Source organism: Elgaria multicarinata, chromosome 16, assembly GCF_023053635.1.
Source record: "Elgaria multicarinata webbii isolate HBS135686 ecotype San Diego chromosome 16, rElgMul1.1.pri, whole genome shotgun sequence".
Taxonomy (NCBI): domain Eukaryota; kingdom Metazoa; phylum Chordata; class Lepidosauria; order Squamata; family Anguidae; genus Elgaria; species Elgaria multicarinata.
This window is the reverse complement of record NC_086186.1, coordinates 2055012-2071319: the sequence shown is the minus strand read 5'-3', so window position 1 is coordinate 2071319 and position 16308 is coordinate 2055012. Positions and strand designations below refer to the sequence as shown.

Sequence of the window (16308 nt, the reverse complement as noted above, 5' to 3'; positions counted from 1 at the left end):
AGCACGTGGAACGCGTCTGCTGGCTAGTAGCCACCAGCCATCGATTCTCATTTAAGCTACATCTACAAAAGCCTAGATAACAGGTCATCTCTTCACTTCAGCCACAGCGCCACAATCGTTCGTAAGCATGTATTTCTGCTTAGAAATCACGCATACAAAACGGTATCCAATGGGAGCGACGTAATAAAATCTCAATGAAATTCTTCCTATCAGAAGTGTTGGTTGGACTAAAATACGCCTAAAGACCAGAGACATACTAGAGTGACAGTTGCTGTTTGGAAAAGAGAGATACATTCATGTTCCTGGGTTCCAGGATAGAAACACTGAAGTAGGGCCCTGCCCTACCGTTGGGCAGACTGAGCCAGTCACTTCACGCGTTTGTTGCTGGGAGGTGGCAGCAAGGTGCTGGAGGAGAGAGCGGCCTGTCCTCGGCTCGCCTGCTGCTTCAGGTGTGCTGGAGGAGGAGGCGGCTGCCCCATGGCCACTGATGGATCGTGGAGCTGCCAGTCTAGCTAGCTCTCAGGCATGGAATGGGAGGGGCGCCGTCTTGTGCTTCGCTGCGTGTCTCTCTTCTGCTTTGTTTATGGAATATGTGGCAGCTTTCCCCGCACAAATTGCATAGGTAGGGTTGCGGAGAGAGCAAAGGGAAGGCGCGAAATGTAGCATGCAAACTGGGGGTAGGTTTATTACTATTATGCAGAACTAGGGAGCCCACCTGCAGCCTATTTGACAAGTAGTGTGGTGGTGGTGGTGGTGGTGGTGGTGGTGGTGGTGTAGCTGAGCATGCTGTTGCTGGTGACCCTGTCCCCTGGCAGACTTGCAACCCTGTTGAACTGATCTGCATGTGTACGCAGATACGAATTCTAGATTGGATCCAGACTTTGGCATGCTTAGAGTAGGCTCGTTGTAATCAATGGAGCAAGTGAGACATGATTCACATAAGTCCCATTGATTTCCCATTGATTAACAACTTCAAGATAGATTTTTAGATAAGGTAAGCAGTCTATAAATGGATTAGATTATTGATGCCGTTTCAATGGGTTTATTCTTGGGTTTCAGTGGGTTTACTTTATTATACATAGACGACTCTAAATCAAACCCATAGGCACAGAAATGAATCATGTTCTGTTAGAAAAGTGTGTGATTAATCCCTTTTCTTATTGGCTGTTTTTTTTGGGGGGGGTGCAGTCAAGGGGGACCTTCTCCTTTTCTACTCATGGGGAGAAAATGCAGGGACTCAGGAGTCCACTTTGCAGCCCCCTATCCACACCCCTTCCTTAGTTTTCATAATAAAAAAAAAAACTGCTGGGATATTGATTGTGGATCTCAAAGCATTTTGTGTAGTTTGAGCCAAAAACTGTTCAGGGGAAAAAGGGGGCTGGGATATGTAGGTTCTGCAGGCAGCGCCGGTTATGTTAATGGCTTCCAAATTGTAGCATCCGACTTGCTAATTAAATAGGTGCACATGTTTTAACTACAATCCATCTACTTTGGTAGACAGTCAAAATCATTAGGCATGAATTACTCAAGTCTGTGTAAATTACTGGAGCAACATAATATTCTTTCTTCAACTGAACTTGCATAAGTAGCTGAAGACTTCTCACTTCCTAGCTTGGCTCACTACCAGGAACAGACTATTACAATGAATTTTAAGTACCAACTCAAGGCACAGAGCTAATGAATAATGAAAAAAATCTGCATGTTGTTCTTTGTCACCAAGTGTTACCGTATTCCCACTGAGAGGGATGTGGCACTAAACTATGGGGCAACTGCATTTTATGGTTCCACTTGTCATACAATGAAGAGTTTAGAAGAGTTTTCCAGCGAAATTGACTAGCTTTACCCTAATTTCTGCATTGAGAAAACAGAGTTGTTAGTTTTTGATTCATTCAAAGTTCCCCTGAGAACTTGCCTTCCTTCCCTCCCAGATGGACACCCAGCTCTGGACAAGGTTGACAGCCTACCATGGAGGCGCATCCCCTTCTGCTTATCTCCATCCTTTTTATTAATGAGGCCCTTTTAAAGTTTAGTTGGGCGGCTGCATGAAGACCAGGAGAACGTAAGGGAAGCCCTGCTGGATCAGGCAGTGGGTGCATCTGGAACAGCAGGCCTACAGGATGGCTCTCAGCCCGAGGGGTGAATTTCATTTCACGGACGCTTTTGGCAGCCATGTTCCAATGCTTGGTGGCCAAAGGCAAAGTGGGCAGAGCCAAAAAATACCCCCAATAGTAAGGCATATTCAGGGGCACTGAGGGCAGCAAAAAACCAATACTTTGCTGCCACTATTAAATCTTCAATTTGCCGCCCAGTGGAGCTTTTTAGAGTTGTCCGGGGGCTATTACATGCTGGTCCCAAGGACACGGTAGAATCATCTGAGGCCCGCTGTAATGAATTTGCTAGGCACTTCCAGAATAAAATCTTTTGCATCCGCCAGGACTTAGACTCCAGTGTTATAGCAGGTGAATCTAGTGAGGTGTCCAGAGTACAGTCTTGTCCTGTAATCTTGGATGAGTTTCAGTTGGTACAGCTCGAGGATGTGGACAAGGTGCTTGGACAGGTCCGCGCAACCACCTCTGTACTGGATCCTTGCCCCTCTTGGCTAATAAAAGCTAGTAGGGATGGAACAGCTGGCTGGGCCAAGGAGGTGATTAATGCCTCTCTACGAGAGGGAGTGGTCCCAGACCGTCTGAAAGAGGCGGTAGTGAGACCACTCCTGAAGAAAACTTCCTTGGACCCGGAAAATCTTAGTAACTACAGGCCGGTAGCAAATGTTCCATTCCTGGGCAAGGTCCTTGAGCGGGTGGTGGCGGGCCAGCTCCAGACACTCTTGGATGAGACTGATTATCTGGATCCATTTCAGTCGGGTTTCAGGCCCAGCTTTGGCACGGAAACAGCCTTGGTCGCCCTGTATGATGACCTATGTCGGGAGAAGGACAGGGGGAGTGTGACTTTGTTGATTCTCCTTGATCTCTCAGCGGCTTTCGATACCATCGACCATGGTATCCTTCTGGAACGTCTGTCTGAGTTGGGAGTGGGGGGCACTGCATTGCAGTGGTTCCGCTCCTACTTAGCAGGACGGCTCCAGAAGGTGGTGCTTGGGGGACATTGCTCGGCCCCGTGGACTCTTCAGTATGGAGTTCCGCAGGGATCGGTCTTGTCCCCCATGCTGTTTAACATGTACATGAAACCGTTGAGTGCGGTCATCTGGAGTTTTGGAGTGCGCTGTCATCAGTACGCTGACGACATGCAGCTCTACTGCTCCTTTTCATCCTCATCAGGTGTGGCTGTGGATGTGCTGAACCGGTGCTTGGCTGCGACAATGGACTGGATGAGGGCTAATAAACTGAAGCTCAATCCAGACAAGACTGAGATGCTGCTGGTGGGTGGTTCCTCTGATCGGATGGGGGGTGTTCAACCAGTTCTGGATGGGGTTGCACTCCCCCTGAAGGAGCAGGTTTGTAGCTTGGGGGTTCTCCTAGAACCATCTTTGTCACTTGAGGCTCAGGTGGCCTAGGTGGCACGGAGTGCTTTCTACCAACTTCGGTTGGTGGCCCAGCTACACCCCTATCTGGACAGGGATAACCTAGCTTCAGTTGTCCATACTCTGGTAACTTCCAAATTAGATTACTGCAATACCCTCTACATGGGGCAGCCTTTGAAGACGGTCCGGAAGCTGCAGCTTGTGCAAAATGCGGCGGCCAGATTGATGGCTGGAACAGGGAGGTTTGAGCATGTAACACCGATTCTGGCCCGCTTGCATTGGCTGCCTATATGTTTCCGAGCCCAATTCAAGGTGCTGGTCTTAACCTATAAAGCCCTACATGGCTTGGGACCACAATACCCGATGGAACGCCTCTCCCGACATGAACCTACCCGTACACTGCGCTCAACATCTAAGGTCCTCCTCCGAGTGCCTACTCCAAGGGAAGCTCGGAGGATGGCAACAAGGGAGAGGGCCTTTTCAGTGGTGGCCCCCCGACTGTGGAATGATCTCCCTGATGAGGCTCGCCTGGCGCCAACATTGTTATCTTTTCGGCGCCAGGTCAAGACTTTTCTCTTCTCCCAGGCATTTTTAACAGCATTTTAACAGCATTTAACAACGTTAAGTTTGTTTTTAATGGGCCCCACAATTGTTGTTTTTAAATGGATACTGTTGTTTTTATACTGTTTTTTATGTGTGTTTGTGTGTGTGTGTGTGTTTTAAATTGTATACTTTTAATGTTTACTATTTTTAAATGTTGTAAACCGCCCAGAGAGCTTCGGCTGTGGGGCGGTATATAAATGTAATTAAATTAAATAAATAAATAATACCTCCATATTTTAGTCTAAAACTCTTACTGCTAGCAACCAAGCCTTAGGAGAGGCATTTTAACCTCCCAGGATCTGGGGGGGGAAGGGGAATTGTGCAAAAGTAGAGAAGCCACCAAACAATGGGTGGTTGAGGGAAAGGGATGTGTGTGGAGGGCAGTTGGGGCACTCTGGGGGGTGGCTTTGGCTCCTGGGCCTGCTGAAGTTCTGTGCCCCAGTAGTGCAGAGTTCTGCTTCCCACAGTGGCCGAACAGCTGTTTCTAGGGAAAGACAGTGAGGTGTATTTAAACTTCCGTACATTTTATGTTCAGCCGGAGATACTTGTCTCTAGAGTGGAACAGATGCTGGTTTGAAGGTCCCAGAGGAATAAATGTTACCACGTTGTGCCGGTTCTGGAACCTTCCTTCTGGCTCCACAAACATTTCAGCAGCTTCCTCTAGCTGGACATGTGGAAAACAAAACCATGTCCAGAACCCAGGTTGAAGACAAACACTAGGTTCCCCCGCCCCGTCTCTCATACACACACACACACACACACACACACAATTTAACGGAATAAGAGGGAATGCTGGGAATATAAACATGCATTGGATGGCATCTTAAATCTCTTAGGCACATTTTAGAACTTGGCCAATATAGTGTAGCTGTTTTTAATGCATCCATGCCAAGATATTTTTATTAAAATGCAAAAATCCAGAGCTCTGGAGTATGCAGGAGATGCCCCTGCCTTAATTGGGTAAGAACATAGAATCAAACAAACAACAAACCACTCAAACAACCAAAGACCACCAATGTGAAAACCAAGCGTTGTAGTCCTTTCTTCATACTTTGTCCGGGCTAAATGAATGTGTGGAGGGGCTTCACCACTGAAGCAGTTTGTCTGTCATGAGGCTCCCAACGTACCGGAGGTAGCACATAGCCAACAGGGCTAGTAGCCATGGATAGCCTTCTCCTCCAGGAATTTGTCTAGCCCCCTTTTAAAGCCATTCACATTGGTAACCGTCACTTGAGGATAAAACGGAGAAGAGGAGGGCCATGTTAGTCACCCTGAGTTCTTTGCAACAGAAAAAGGCAGCATCTAAACATTATTATTATTATTATTATTATTATTATTATTATTATTATTAATTTATGTAGCACCATCAGTGTACATGGTGCTGTACAGAGTAAAACAATAAAATAGCAAAACCCTAATAATAAAATGAATATGAATGAATGAACACATAAATGAAACCCTCCATTCTTGCCCTTTTCAATTCAGTGTCTAATTTAAATGTAATTAGAGAAATTTCGGGTGCTGTTTTTGGAATTTTGCAGTGCGTTTATTCTGGCTTGTTTGTGTGTCTGTAGGTTTATGTTCCAGATGACCACTCGACCTTAGGAAGAACTGCAAACAAGCAAGTATTTGAAGGTCTAACAACTGGACTTCTAAGAATTGTGGCTATGGTGTTTGGGTGTCTAATCTCCAGTGTACCTTATGGAAACAATCAGATCTGTGCACCAAAATTAATGCAAGAGACAAAGAACAAGACCTCCCAAGTTGAAGTCTTCAACAATAGGATACAAGACCTCATCAGGTAAGAAAGCATTTTTCTTTATCCTCTATCCGTCAACCCGGCTGGTTCCATCTGCCATTTGGCGGCTCCTCTCTCAGAAGTGTCTCCACCATGCTGCCGCTGAGGGAGAGACAAGACAGCAAGGGCCTTCTCCATTGGCTGGGCTGGGACGGGACCAATAGCCATTGGTCTCCACCTCTGCCAGAACTGTTTTCCATCCGCAACATGTTCTACTTGGCTGCGCCAGCGGTTGAGACTAGACTCCACTGATAGCCTCATCCTTCATTGGCCCAGCTAGGACCAAGTACCATTTGGCTCCTCCTCCTCCTCCTCCTCCTCCTCCTTCTCCTTCTCCTCCTCTCAGACATGTCTCATGTGATGCCCATGGTACCTGAATTTGCTGGTTTTCCTCTTTCTTCTCTGTCCATTTTCTTTCTTCTTTCATCTTTATTAAATAGCAGCCCAGGACTTCAACTGTGAACCACCTTGAGTGCATTGGCAGAAAGGCGTGTATAAATGTATTTAATAAATAAATACGAATCTCTCTTGAACTGCCAGGAAATGGATCCACCTTGCAAATCGCTGTGTGCTCTGTCTGGCCATGGCTGTCCATGTCCTATTATTATTATTATTATTATTATTATTATTATTATTATTATTTATTTATTTATTTATATAGCACCATCAATGTACATGGTGCTGTACAGAGTAAAACAGTAGATAGGCTTACAATCTAATAAAATCATAGTAAAACAATAAGGAGGGGAAGAGAATGCAAACAGGTACTCCTAGCATCCGCTGAGATCCTTTTAATTAGAGGTGGCAGAAGTTGAACCTGGGAAATTCTGCATACGAAGTATATGAATGGTCCCTTTCTCATGAAACGTTAGCCGCAGCTTCTTTGATATTATACCAAGGAGCATAAAAAAATGCAACTGTGGATGGTCTTCTCGAATTAAGCGTGTTGCTTTCCTTGTCTGTGCTCAAAGTCCTTAACTGAACCATAGCCATAAGCAAAATTCCTCTTCCAAATCAATCTAGGAGGAAGTTGGGGCTTTACCACTATTGTTTTATAAAGTCAAAAACATGTGTAGAAAAACCTCCAGAATTAGGAAAATGACACTCTGGTTTCTCCTGGGATTTAAATTACTCATAAGCATTCACTTTGCTTGTGACCTCCTTGTCTAGCGGAGTTATTCTGCCCTATGGCACATGTTCTTTCTTCAAAGTCATTGAATAACGTCAATGTGATTAGTCCTAATAAGAATGTGTTGCACACAACTGCCTCCCTTCCTTCCGTGCCAATTTGTTATTATCTACAGGTATTCATCTTTTAATGATGAGCAAAAGTCAATTCCTTATTTGATAAATTGGGTCACTTCTCTAGTGATCTTCCTGGCTTGCTGAGATTACCCTCTGATATGCAACTATGTAAACAGCCCCTTTAATGTATTATGTGGCTCCCACAACAAGCTGTTCCTTTTATCAATGATTTCAACAAGAGATGAGGGCATCTGCCTGATAATAACCACAGGATGTCAGAAGGCCCAACGGCAAGGGCCCTGGCTCCGTCTAGGAGAGGCGAAGGTCCCGGGTTCAATCCACGGCAACTTCAGGTAGAGCTGGCAATGGCGCCTGTCTGAAGCCCTAGAGAGTCGCTGCCAGCCAGTGTATGTGATACTGAGCTAGGTGGGTCGTTGGTGTAACTAGAGGACTGAATGGTTGCTGCTGAAAGGTCATTGTTAACCCTGCAATTGTAGCTTTACAAATTATTCTTTTACGTTGTTATTTAAATAACGTACATATGCTTCCATTTAACATCAGTCACTTCACAGCTGTATTGGGGAATAGTGCTATTCCCTATATCCCTGTCCTATATCCCTGTCCTTTTGTCTGTCTCCTTTCTCCATAGGCTGCGTTTCCGCTACGCTGGATCTAACTATCTTTCCTTCCCACCCATCATCTGTCTCCCACCCTCTTTTCTGAAAGATGAGATAAAGGAGACATTTAATTTTTCAAGGAGATCTCCCTCTTCTCTTAATAAATTACTTCTTGCCATCTCTTCAAACCCTCTCTGCCCCTTGCACTGACCCCTGGCCTCCCTTTTGCACTGACCTCCTGCACTAGGCACACTTGAAATTCCGTACCTGATACATTAATTTCTAGATGGAAGGAGTCACACTTGGGTGCACAGCTCCTTATATTTCCATACTTTTATCCATCCTTCCTTGCGTGCTGCGCCATTTTCATTTAAATTAGCACTTTTGCTTCTTCCTCACTATTTTCTGGATTGATATGTGTGCATTTTATGATTTTTATTGTCGTGCTCTTCTAATATAGACTTCCTTGGGCAGTAGTTGCTGTTGCTTAAGAACTCTCCATAATACACCCATCATGCAGCCTTTACGAAAAGCCAACTTCAGACATCACATTATATCATGGCTAGCTACAGTTCAATGTGCCTGAGTTAACAAGTCTGAATTAACCAGTCTGGTTTAGGGCACAGTCCTGTCAAGATGATCGTAAGCTCCGGACAGCGGAGGCGACTTTTCGCTTCTCTCTCCTCCAGCTCTGGGGCAGTTTGGAGGGGGGAGGGAAGGAGGCTGGGGAGGCCTGTGCCCCCCCCCGCCAGAGACCCTGTCTAGGTGCCATAGGATTGATCCCTTAGTGTGTTTGATTGGTCAGCAAACCAGAATCAGAAGTTCTAGCTTCAAATGGGTTTGCAAACCATGGCTTGACATGATGTCTGAAGGAGCGGTCCCTGGCGATGGCTTTTGCTGTACTCCTGGAAGGCGCTGCCCTGCTAGAGATGGAGAGACTAAGCAGATGGAAAACAAAACCAGACGGGCAGCTGTAAACCAGAGTTTGCCTGATTTGTTTTGGAAGCTCAGGCAACGCTTTAAGTTCTAAAGCATGGGGGCCGTTCAAATCATGGCTTGGTGTGACGGGTGAACTGAGCCAGTAACTTGTGCAGAATGATAGAGAACCTCATTTCAGGGAAATAAAGATGACCCTTGTGCCAAGAAACCAGGAATCATAACTCTCATCATAGAAAGTTAGATAGTGTGGTTTTGCGCATTTAAAAATAAGGAAGAGGCACTTGACGTTTTCTATACTTTAAAGTGTCTCATTGTTCATTGTGCCACTTTATTTATTAAATTTCTAACTCTGTTATGTCTTAAGAGCATTTCTAGCCACACATTAAAATAGAAAACCCTAAAACGCTATATTGAATTTTAAATTACACCATTAAAATTATGATGGTGACTTCCTTCATTTCGGATCAGGGCACTGAAGGGTGTTCGGTTTTTATATGTCACCTTAGATGTGAGAATTTGTGTTCCATGAAGTATTTCTCTCTTTACAGATGATTAAATTAGATTCGATGATAGGTTCACAGTTAGCAAAGCTGATTGCACAAAACGTTTGGAGAGAATGCAGTTGCCTCTCTGACATCTGAATGCCACATTTATCGAATTTGTGCTTCTCAGAATTGGCCCAATCAATACCAGGACTGGGTTGTTTTTATGCTCAGCACCCTGAATCACTCAGGCACCCTGGAAACTTCGTTGTCATTCATCTACTTCCACCCCAGCCTTGAGGATCGGAATGGGTAACAGAAGCAAGCCAAGCCTGCCAAGAAAATAGGCAAAACAACATAGAAATTGGCCTCATTAGAAATATAATTAAAGCCATTATCCCACTGCTGTATACTTAATCTAGGAGGGGCTGCATCTCGGTGGTAGAGCCCCAGCTTTGACTGCAGAAGGTCCTGGGTTTGAACCGCGGCAGCGTCCCCAGGTAGGGCGAGGAAGAAATCCCCACCTGAATCCCTGCAGAGACTTTGCCTCTTTTCTAAGCTAAACAATCCCAGTTGTTGTGACCTTCCCTTGTAGGGGACCTGCTCATTTGATCATTTTAGTTGCCCTTTTCTGCACTTTCCCCAACCCTACAATATTCTTTTTTTGCTGACGTATTCTAACTTGAGTTGCGCGCTAGATCTGTAAAAGGGGTGTGTGTGATCTTGGCAGTTTTATTTTCAGTTCCTTTCCTAATTATGCCTTAAATGGAATTTGCTATTTTCCCAGCGGCTGCACACTGATTTGTTTAAACTGAACTGTAAGTGTGCAGGAAGAAGGCAAAACCAGCGGCTACTCTGGATCCCAGGGAGGGATCGTTCGTCGTTTCTGCCTATCCACGCTCCCTTTCCAAACAGGTTTTTACAAAGAGTGTGAAATTTCAGGCTGCCGCATTCTCCAATTGGGAGGTCTGCTTTTATTGATATTTTTACCCCGGCGACACCTGACACTGACTAGGCCGAGCGCAGGCATGCCCCCCCACACACACACACACGCACGAGCTCAGGTGATGCCCGAGGATCAGAGCAGGGCCTTTCTCCTGAGCCGTTTTAAAGGATCTGATTCTAACAGAGGAATGAAAGGCACCGTGGCAAGGTAATAGGACAAGTAGAAAGCATCTCAAACAGGCAGGTTCAAATGATCAGCAGCGGCCATTCTCCTCCTAGTCGCTCTGTGATGTTATTTGTTGTGGGGGTGGAGGGAATTTGCACCCTCAGCGTAACTTTGCACTCACACACAGAACTAGGGCTATCGAATGCAGAGGCCCAAGGGCATTGGCAGAAAGCCAGGGTGGTGTAGTGTTAAGAGTGTTGGACTGGGTCGGGAGGTCTGGGTTCTAATCCCCACTTGGCCATGAAACTCATTGGGTGCCTTTGGGCCGGTCATGGACTCTCAGCCAAAGCTACCTCAGTACTGTGAAATGGGGAAGTAGAACAGATAGCAGAGATCTACACACTTTTTGCCATTGTTATTTATCTGTACATACATTTCTCTCTCTCTCTCTCTCTCTCTCTCTCTCTCTCTCTCTCTCTCTCTCTCTCTCTCTCTCTAATTCCGCCACAGTTTTTGATGCAAAAAGACTTCACCTGTCAGACCTCTGACTGGCTCTGCCTACTAGGATGTGGTCCAGATCAAGAGAATGATTTGTAGAAATTATATCTGGATCAATAGGAGAAGGGACAATGCTGCCTGGTGGGATTAAAGGGAAATGGTTAGGTTACACGCACGCACGCACGCACACACGAATTCGGAACCTCCATTTTAGTCAAAATAAAGTTCCAACTGACTAGACACAGCCGAAGCGCTGGCTTGAAATCTCTGCTTACAGACTAATAAAAGGGAAAAGTTGTCGACCAGCAAAGACGTTCCTCACTTGTTGCTGGCTCCAAACCCTTCAAAGAGAGTGGACATGTTAGACTTTGGGAGGATTATGTTGTAATCAGATTCTGTCTGGATAGTTTCATCCTTCTACTCATGTGTACCACTTGATTTTTCTTGTGCTAAACGAGCTGGCTGGGGCATTCTGGGAGTTGTAGTCCAGCACATCTGGAGCGCCCCAGGTTGAGGAAGGCTGCACTAAACTGTGGCAGAAATATAAAGGTGGTTATGAATTGCTGGCTGTGGACCAGCTGTTTTATTCAGACATAAAACAAGAGTCTTCATTCATTGTGAAATTACATTAAAGTCTGTATAAAAGAAGAACAAGCCCAATCACACTTGATAATGGCTAGTTTTTGTACTAGTCTAAATGATTTTAAGTTGGCAATATTTAGTTGATGTTGATACATATGAATAGCACTGTATTAGTCACTAGAAGGGCCAACATGACTGGCATTAATGCATTTTTTCTCTCCCCTTTCCTTTGCTAGCTACGTGGTGAATATTGGATTAATTGAAAAGCTGGGTTGCTGTTTCCTCTCCATCCAAGGCCCAATTGATGAAAACCCCAAAATAGCCACTTTCTTGCAGAATGCCACGGCAGTATTGCATGGAATGTGCCAGCTGTGTTTTGCGGTCAATAGCAAGTAAGTGGAACTCTTTCGCCGTTACCCGGGGTCCCCAACCTTTTTGAGTCAATGGGCACATTTGGAATTTTGAGAGAGTGTCTTGGCTTCTCTCACAAAATGGCTGCCAAGGGGCACCTTGCCCATTCATAAAATAGCTGCCATAGTGGGCATGGCTGGTCGCAGAGCACTCCTTTTCTGGAACCCAAGCTGGTGAGGTTAAAAGAGATTAACTCACCCAAGAAGCTAAGTACAAGGCAGAGGTGGTGGTCTGAGCTCCAAAACACAAAAGCAATCTTGGCCCCCAGTGAAGATGGCACTGGAGGGCAGCACCGCTTTGGTGGGGCAGCTCCCCACATGTGGGGCAAACAAGTCAACATGTCTCAATGAAACTTTATCCATGGAAAGAATATCTCCAATGCATGGGTGAAAGGAGTGGATGTTTTATTTCCCATGAAAGTAGACTGTTCTTCTTGCCTTGCTGCCAGGGTGAAGGAACGCCATCCCAGATGCAAGCAGCATTCCTCACAATACGTCCTTTTGGGGATGTTATTTTAACCTGTGTAGAACTCAGATTTTATTCAACTGGGCATTGGCTTGGCTCCAGCTGCGTTAGAAGTCTCTTCCAGGAATTTTTGCACAAGAGCCGGCGGAAGATTTTGTTGCAACGCATTGCTGCAGTGTATCATGGGTTGAATTACGGTGCAGAAGGAAAAAAACAGCTTACAGTCATTAAACGGTCTTGAGAATGAGCGCATGCAAAGCCTTACATAAGAGCTTTTGCACCGGCAGAGGTACAGCTATGGGTTTTGCGGGGGGTGGGAGGGCTCTCCTCTCACACTCCGCTCTTCCACCAAGTCAAAAATGACCCTTCCATGAGCGCAAGAAACTTTCTGCTATCTTTTGGATCCAGTTTCCTGATTCAAGGAAGCCTTCCACTCTCCAGGCCTTAACAATTGGGTATGAGCTAATTCTGGGACCAAAAATTCTGCATATTAGCTAATTCTGGGACCAAACATACTGTTCACAAACTGGAATTCACCGAAGCGTTTGCCTAGTAATGCAAGGCTAATCCAACCCAGAAGCTGGTATGGCTGCCTTTTGATGCATATGAAATTTAGGCTGCAATCCTATTCACACTGAACCTGAGAGAAATTCCCATTGAATTCAGTGGAGCTTACTTCTGAATAGACATGTATAGGTTTGAACTGTTAAGGATTTGCTTGAAAGTGAATGAAAAGGAGAAAGCAGGTATCATATAAAAATATATATTATATTAACAAGAGATGCTATCTAGGGACAGCCAGTAGCAATTTAGATTCAGACGAAGGTGTATGAGTTGTACTCCCATGACAACCTTTAAAAATGGTGATTCTACCATTAGATGCAGCAAAGGACATCCAAGCTAAACTAGCCACATAAATTCTAAGAGTCTTTTAGTACCATAAACGTTTTGCTATTGAAATAAAGGAATCCATAACTGGATGATATGTATGTGTTTATAATGAAATATGGCTGCTTTTTTCTTTTATTGGCAGGGTCTTAAAATTGATTTAACTATATAGAATTGATCTAGCCTTTCAAGGTGCTTTTTTCCGGTATTAGTTAATAATAAATGGGCAGGGGGGAGGTTAAAGACAATCAAAGCCCTGTGCTGTATCCTAAAGAGAAAAGTTCACTTTTCTAACATTTTCTGTGATTAGATTGTCAGCTCTGGATTCTCTAGAAGCAGCTTGTAGTATTGGCTATCAGGCTACCAGATTCAGGTGGTTTAAAGAAAACTCTGGGTGAAAGAAATGGGAAAAACATCAGAGTAGTGATTTTAGGGAAATTAACAGGTAACAGCACTTTTTAGTTTAAGTCAGAACTTTATCATACCGTGTAAAATATTTTTTATTCCAATTTTTATTATTTTATTAGAGAAATTCTATTCGGAAAGTCTATTTGGAAATTATCAAGGCCAATAGCTGGGGTGATAAAGTTGTTCATGATGAGGTGACCTTTCTCTGTTCAGTATTTGTGTTTTTAATTTTAACTTTTTGTTACCAAAAGAACCCCAAACATTTACAAAAATCAAGAACCTTGACCAGCCAGGCCATTGATTCCTTTTTACTCCAGACATCTGAGACGAAGCAGAAAGTTTGCTTCCTCTTTGTGGAGGGGTGTAGGAGGGAGCAGTTAATCTTCTTCGTGTGATTTGCCAATAGCTTCCACCCGTATATTTCCCAGCATGGAGCTGCTTGTCATACTGCACTTGAAAAGGGAGACCTGTTTTTAAAAACCATGAGCACATGCAAAGTCCAAAGGTAGCGGTGTCTTTTGAGCCCTGAATGAAGACGTTAAACTGTATAACAGACACAAGTGTTACAGGCTGTAGCATTTCTTGGGCCCAATCCAAAGATCACTGAAGTTACCGGGAAGCATTCCAAAAGCATTTGCAAGCTTCACATCAAGACATATACGAATTTTGCACCAATGGTTATAAAACAGGCTAACGGGAGCAGACCCTTTGGTGGAACAGCGTCATGGTGCAAAATAGAATCTCCCGACCAATCGCACAAAACATCTGTGTGGCTGCCTACCTGATTTAAGAGTGAACGCAGTTGTCCTGTCTCTCCTTCCCCCCCCCCACTTGCTGTGTATTATTTTGAAAAGAAAGTAGCCACGTGTTGACTCCTTGACAGTAGCCAATTAACCTAGAGGTTGAATGGTCTGGCTGTGTATCCTTGGAATATGCTAGGAATTTTTTGTGTGTGCAAAAGAGAAAAGAAAAGGTCAGGTCAAAAGGAAGCCAAGGGACATTGGGTTGCTTTGTATTGTATTTTATTGCAGCAATTAAGATAATGCCTGTTTTGGCTGCTGGGTGGCAAATAAAATAGAAGCAGCTTACTTGAGTACTGGCTGTTCTGCTCTCTGCTGCCAACGGACGGCACATTCAGCAAAAGCTGAGGACTGCAGGCGAGAAGGGGAGGCTTTGTGGGGAGGGGAGGGGGCCTAAAGGTGCCCCTCGGCTCCCGTTTTCTTTTGCCTGCGCTCTCCCGCCCCCCACAGCCCACGTGGGACGCCCCCCACAAAGGAAATGTGCGCGCCACGTTCATATGCTGCACATCAGCTGCACCATATTGTGAATTTAGCATCGCAGCAGGAAAGTCCGCCTGTTCGCTGAAAAGGGGAAAAAGGCTTTTTGGACCTGTTTCAATGGTCTTTCTGAAATTAGCTGTCTGTGGTACACGTTAGGAAGATAAGTGGAGTGCCTGGTTCGACTACTATTAGTATTGCGCGCAATCCAGAGGGAGGCTAAATCCCTCCGAAATCCACAGGGATTCAGCACGTCAAGCACTGTGGCATTCTTCTTCCTTCTACCAGCCGCCTTAATTCAGATGGTGGATTAATTCAGATGGCGCCTTAATTCAGATGGCGCCTTAATTCAGATGGCCGCCTTAATTCGGATGGCGAAAGGTTCTGTGTGGCCCAGCGACTGCCAGGTTTGCTTCCCTGCCCTAGATATCTCACCCCCTATTGTTCAGCCCCGGGGTCCCCAGTCCCACCTTAATAATAACAACAACAACAACAACAACAACAACCAGGAAGCCAGGCCAGGCAAAGTGCTGGCAGCCATTTTGTAACAGCACCCACAACACTTTCTCAAGATTCCAAATGCGCCCACTCTCCCAGAATGTTTGGGTCCCCTCAGTTAGCCTTTGACATCTAAGCTAGAAAAGTGTATTAGTGAGGCAGCATTTTATGTTTTGTTTTTCTCATAGGCCTGGATTTATGTCCATTTCCCCCCTAACCTTTGCGTTGTTTAAGTAAAAAGAGAGAGAAAGACAGACAAAGAATTCGGTATTCCATTTTTTTTTATTTTTAAAAAAAGTTTGTAGTCCTCATTGTGGAAGGAAAGAGGTTGAAAGCATGTAGGACGTTTCTAATGATGGCTCAGAAGTTGGAAGAAACCTTTTAGCACTGAGGTTTGCTAAGATTTTCTTGTTCTTCCTTCACTGTATCCATACTGCCCACCTACACCTTCTTGCCTGCTCTTTGCACTGCTACCCACAGCTTTGCAAAATTCTCTAATAAGGTTGGAAGCTTTTGCTTTTCTTCTTCTCCCCGCCCCCCGATATTTATTGATTATATTTATATCCTACTCCTATATGGGAATAAATACTACTTAACTTAAATAATATAATATATAAATACAGGGCTCCCAGCGGCCTCCCACGCCAAGGGGACTGATCCTGTTCACTCCTGCCCCACTTGAGGGCAGCTTCAAATACTCCTATTCACAGGACCCTATAGCTAGTTTTTCCTAACTAGAGTGGAGTTACAGGGTTGGGATCAGGGAATTAGTTGTCTGCTCCAGCAGCCCAAAGCAGATTATCCACAAACGGTGCCATGCACACAATTCATCGCATCTATTTAGTTTATGAAATGAAACCTGTCTTTTGCCTCGTTCTGATTCGCTCGCCGGCTGGGCTCTCAGGCCAATCATTTGAACAAGAATTCAGGACCTGTAGTCTTAGGAACTGGGGTTCGCCATTTGGCTTGCGACAAGAATTCTAGAGGCTTCCTCTGCCTCCCAAG

At 44.9% G+C, this 16308-nt stretch overlaps 1 protein-coding gene across 1 annotated transcript in view; it reads left to right on the top strand.

Annotated features, from left to right (window-relative positions):
* SCAPER (S-phase cyclin A associated protein in the ER) overlaps positions 1-16308 on the top strand; it is a 156715-nt gene that overhangs the window by 114456 nt on the left and 25951 nt on the right. The window contains exons 26-27 of the mRNA XM_063142209.1: positions 5659-5885; positions 11593-11748. Coding sequence (XP_062998279.1) covers positions 5659-5885; positions 11593-11748 — 383 coding nt within the window. The remainder of the gene's footprint in view (positions 1-5658; positions 5886-11592; positions 11749-16308) is intronic.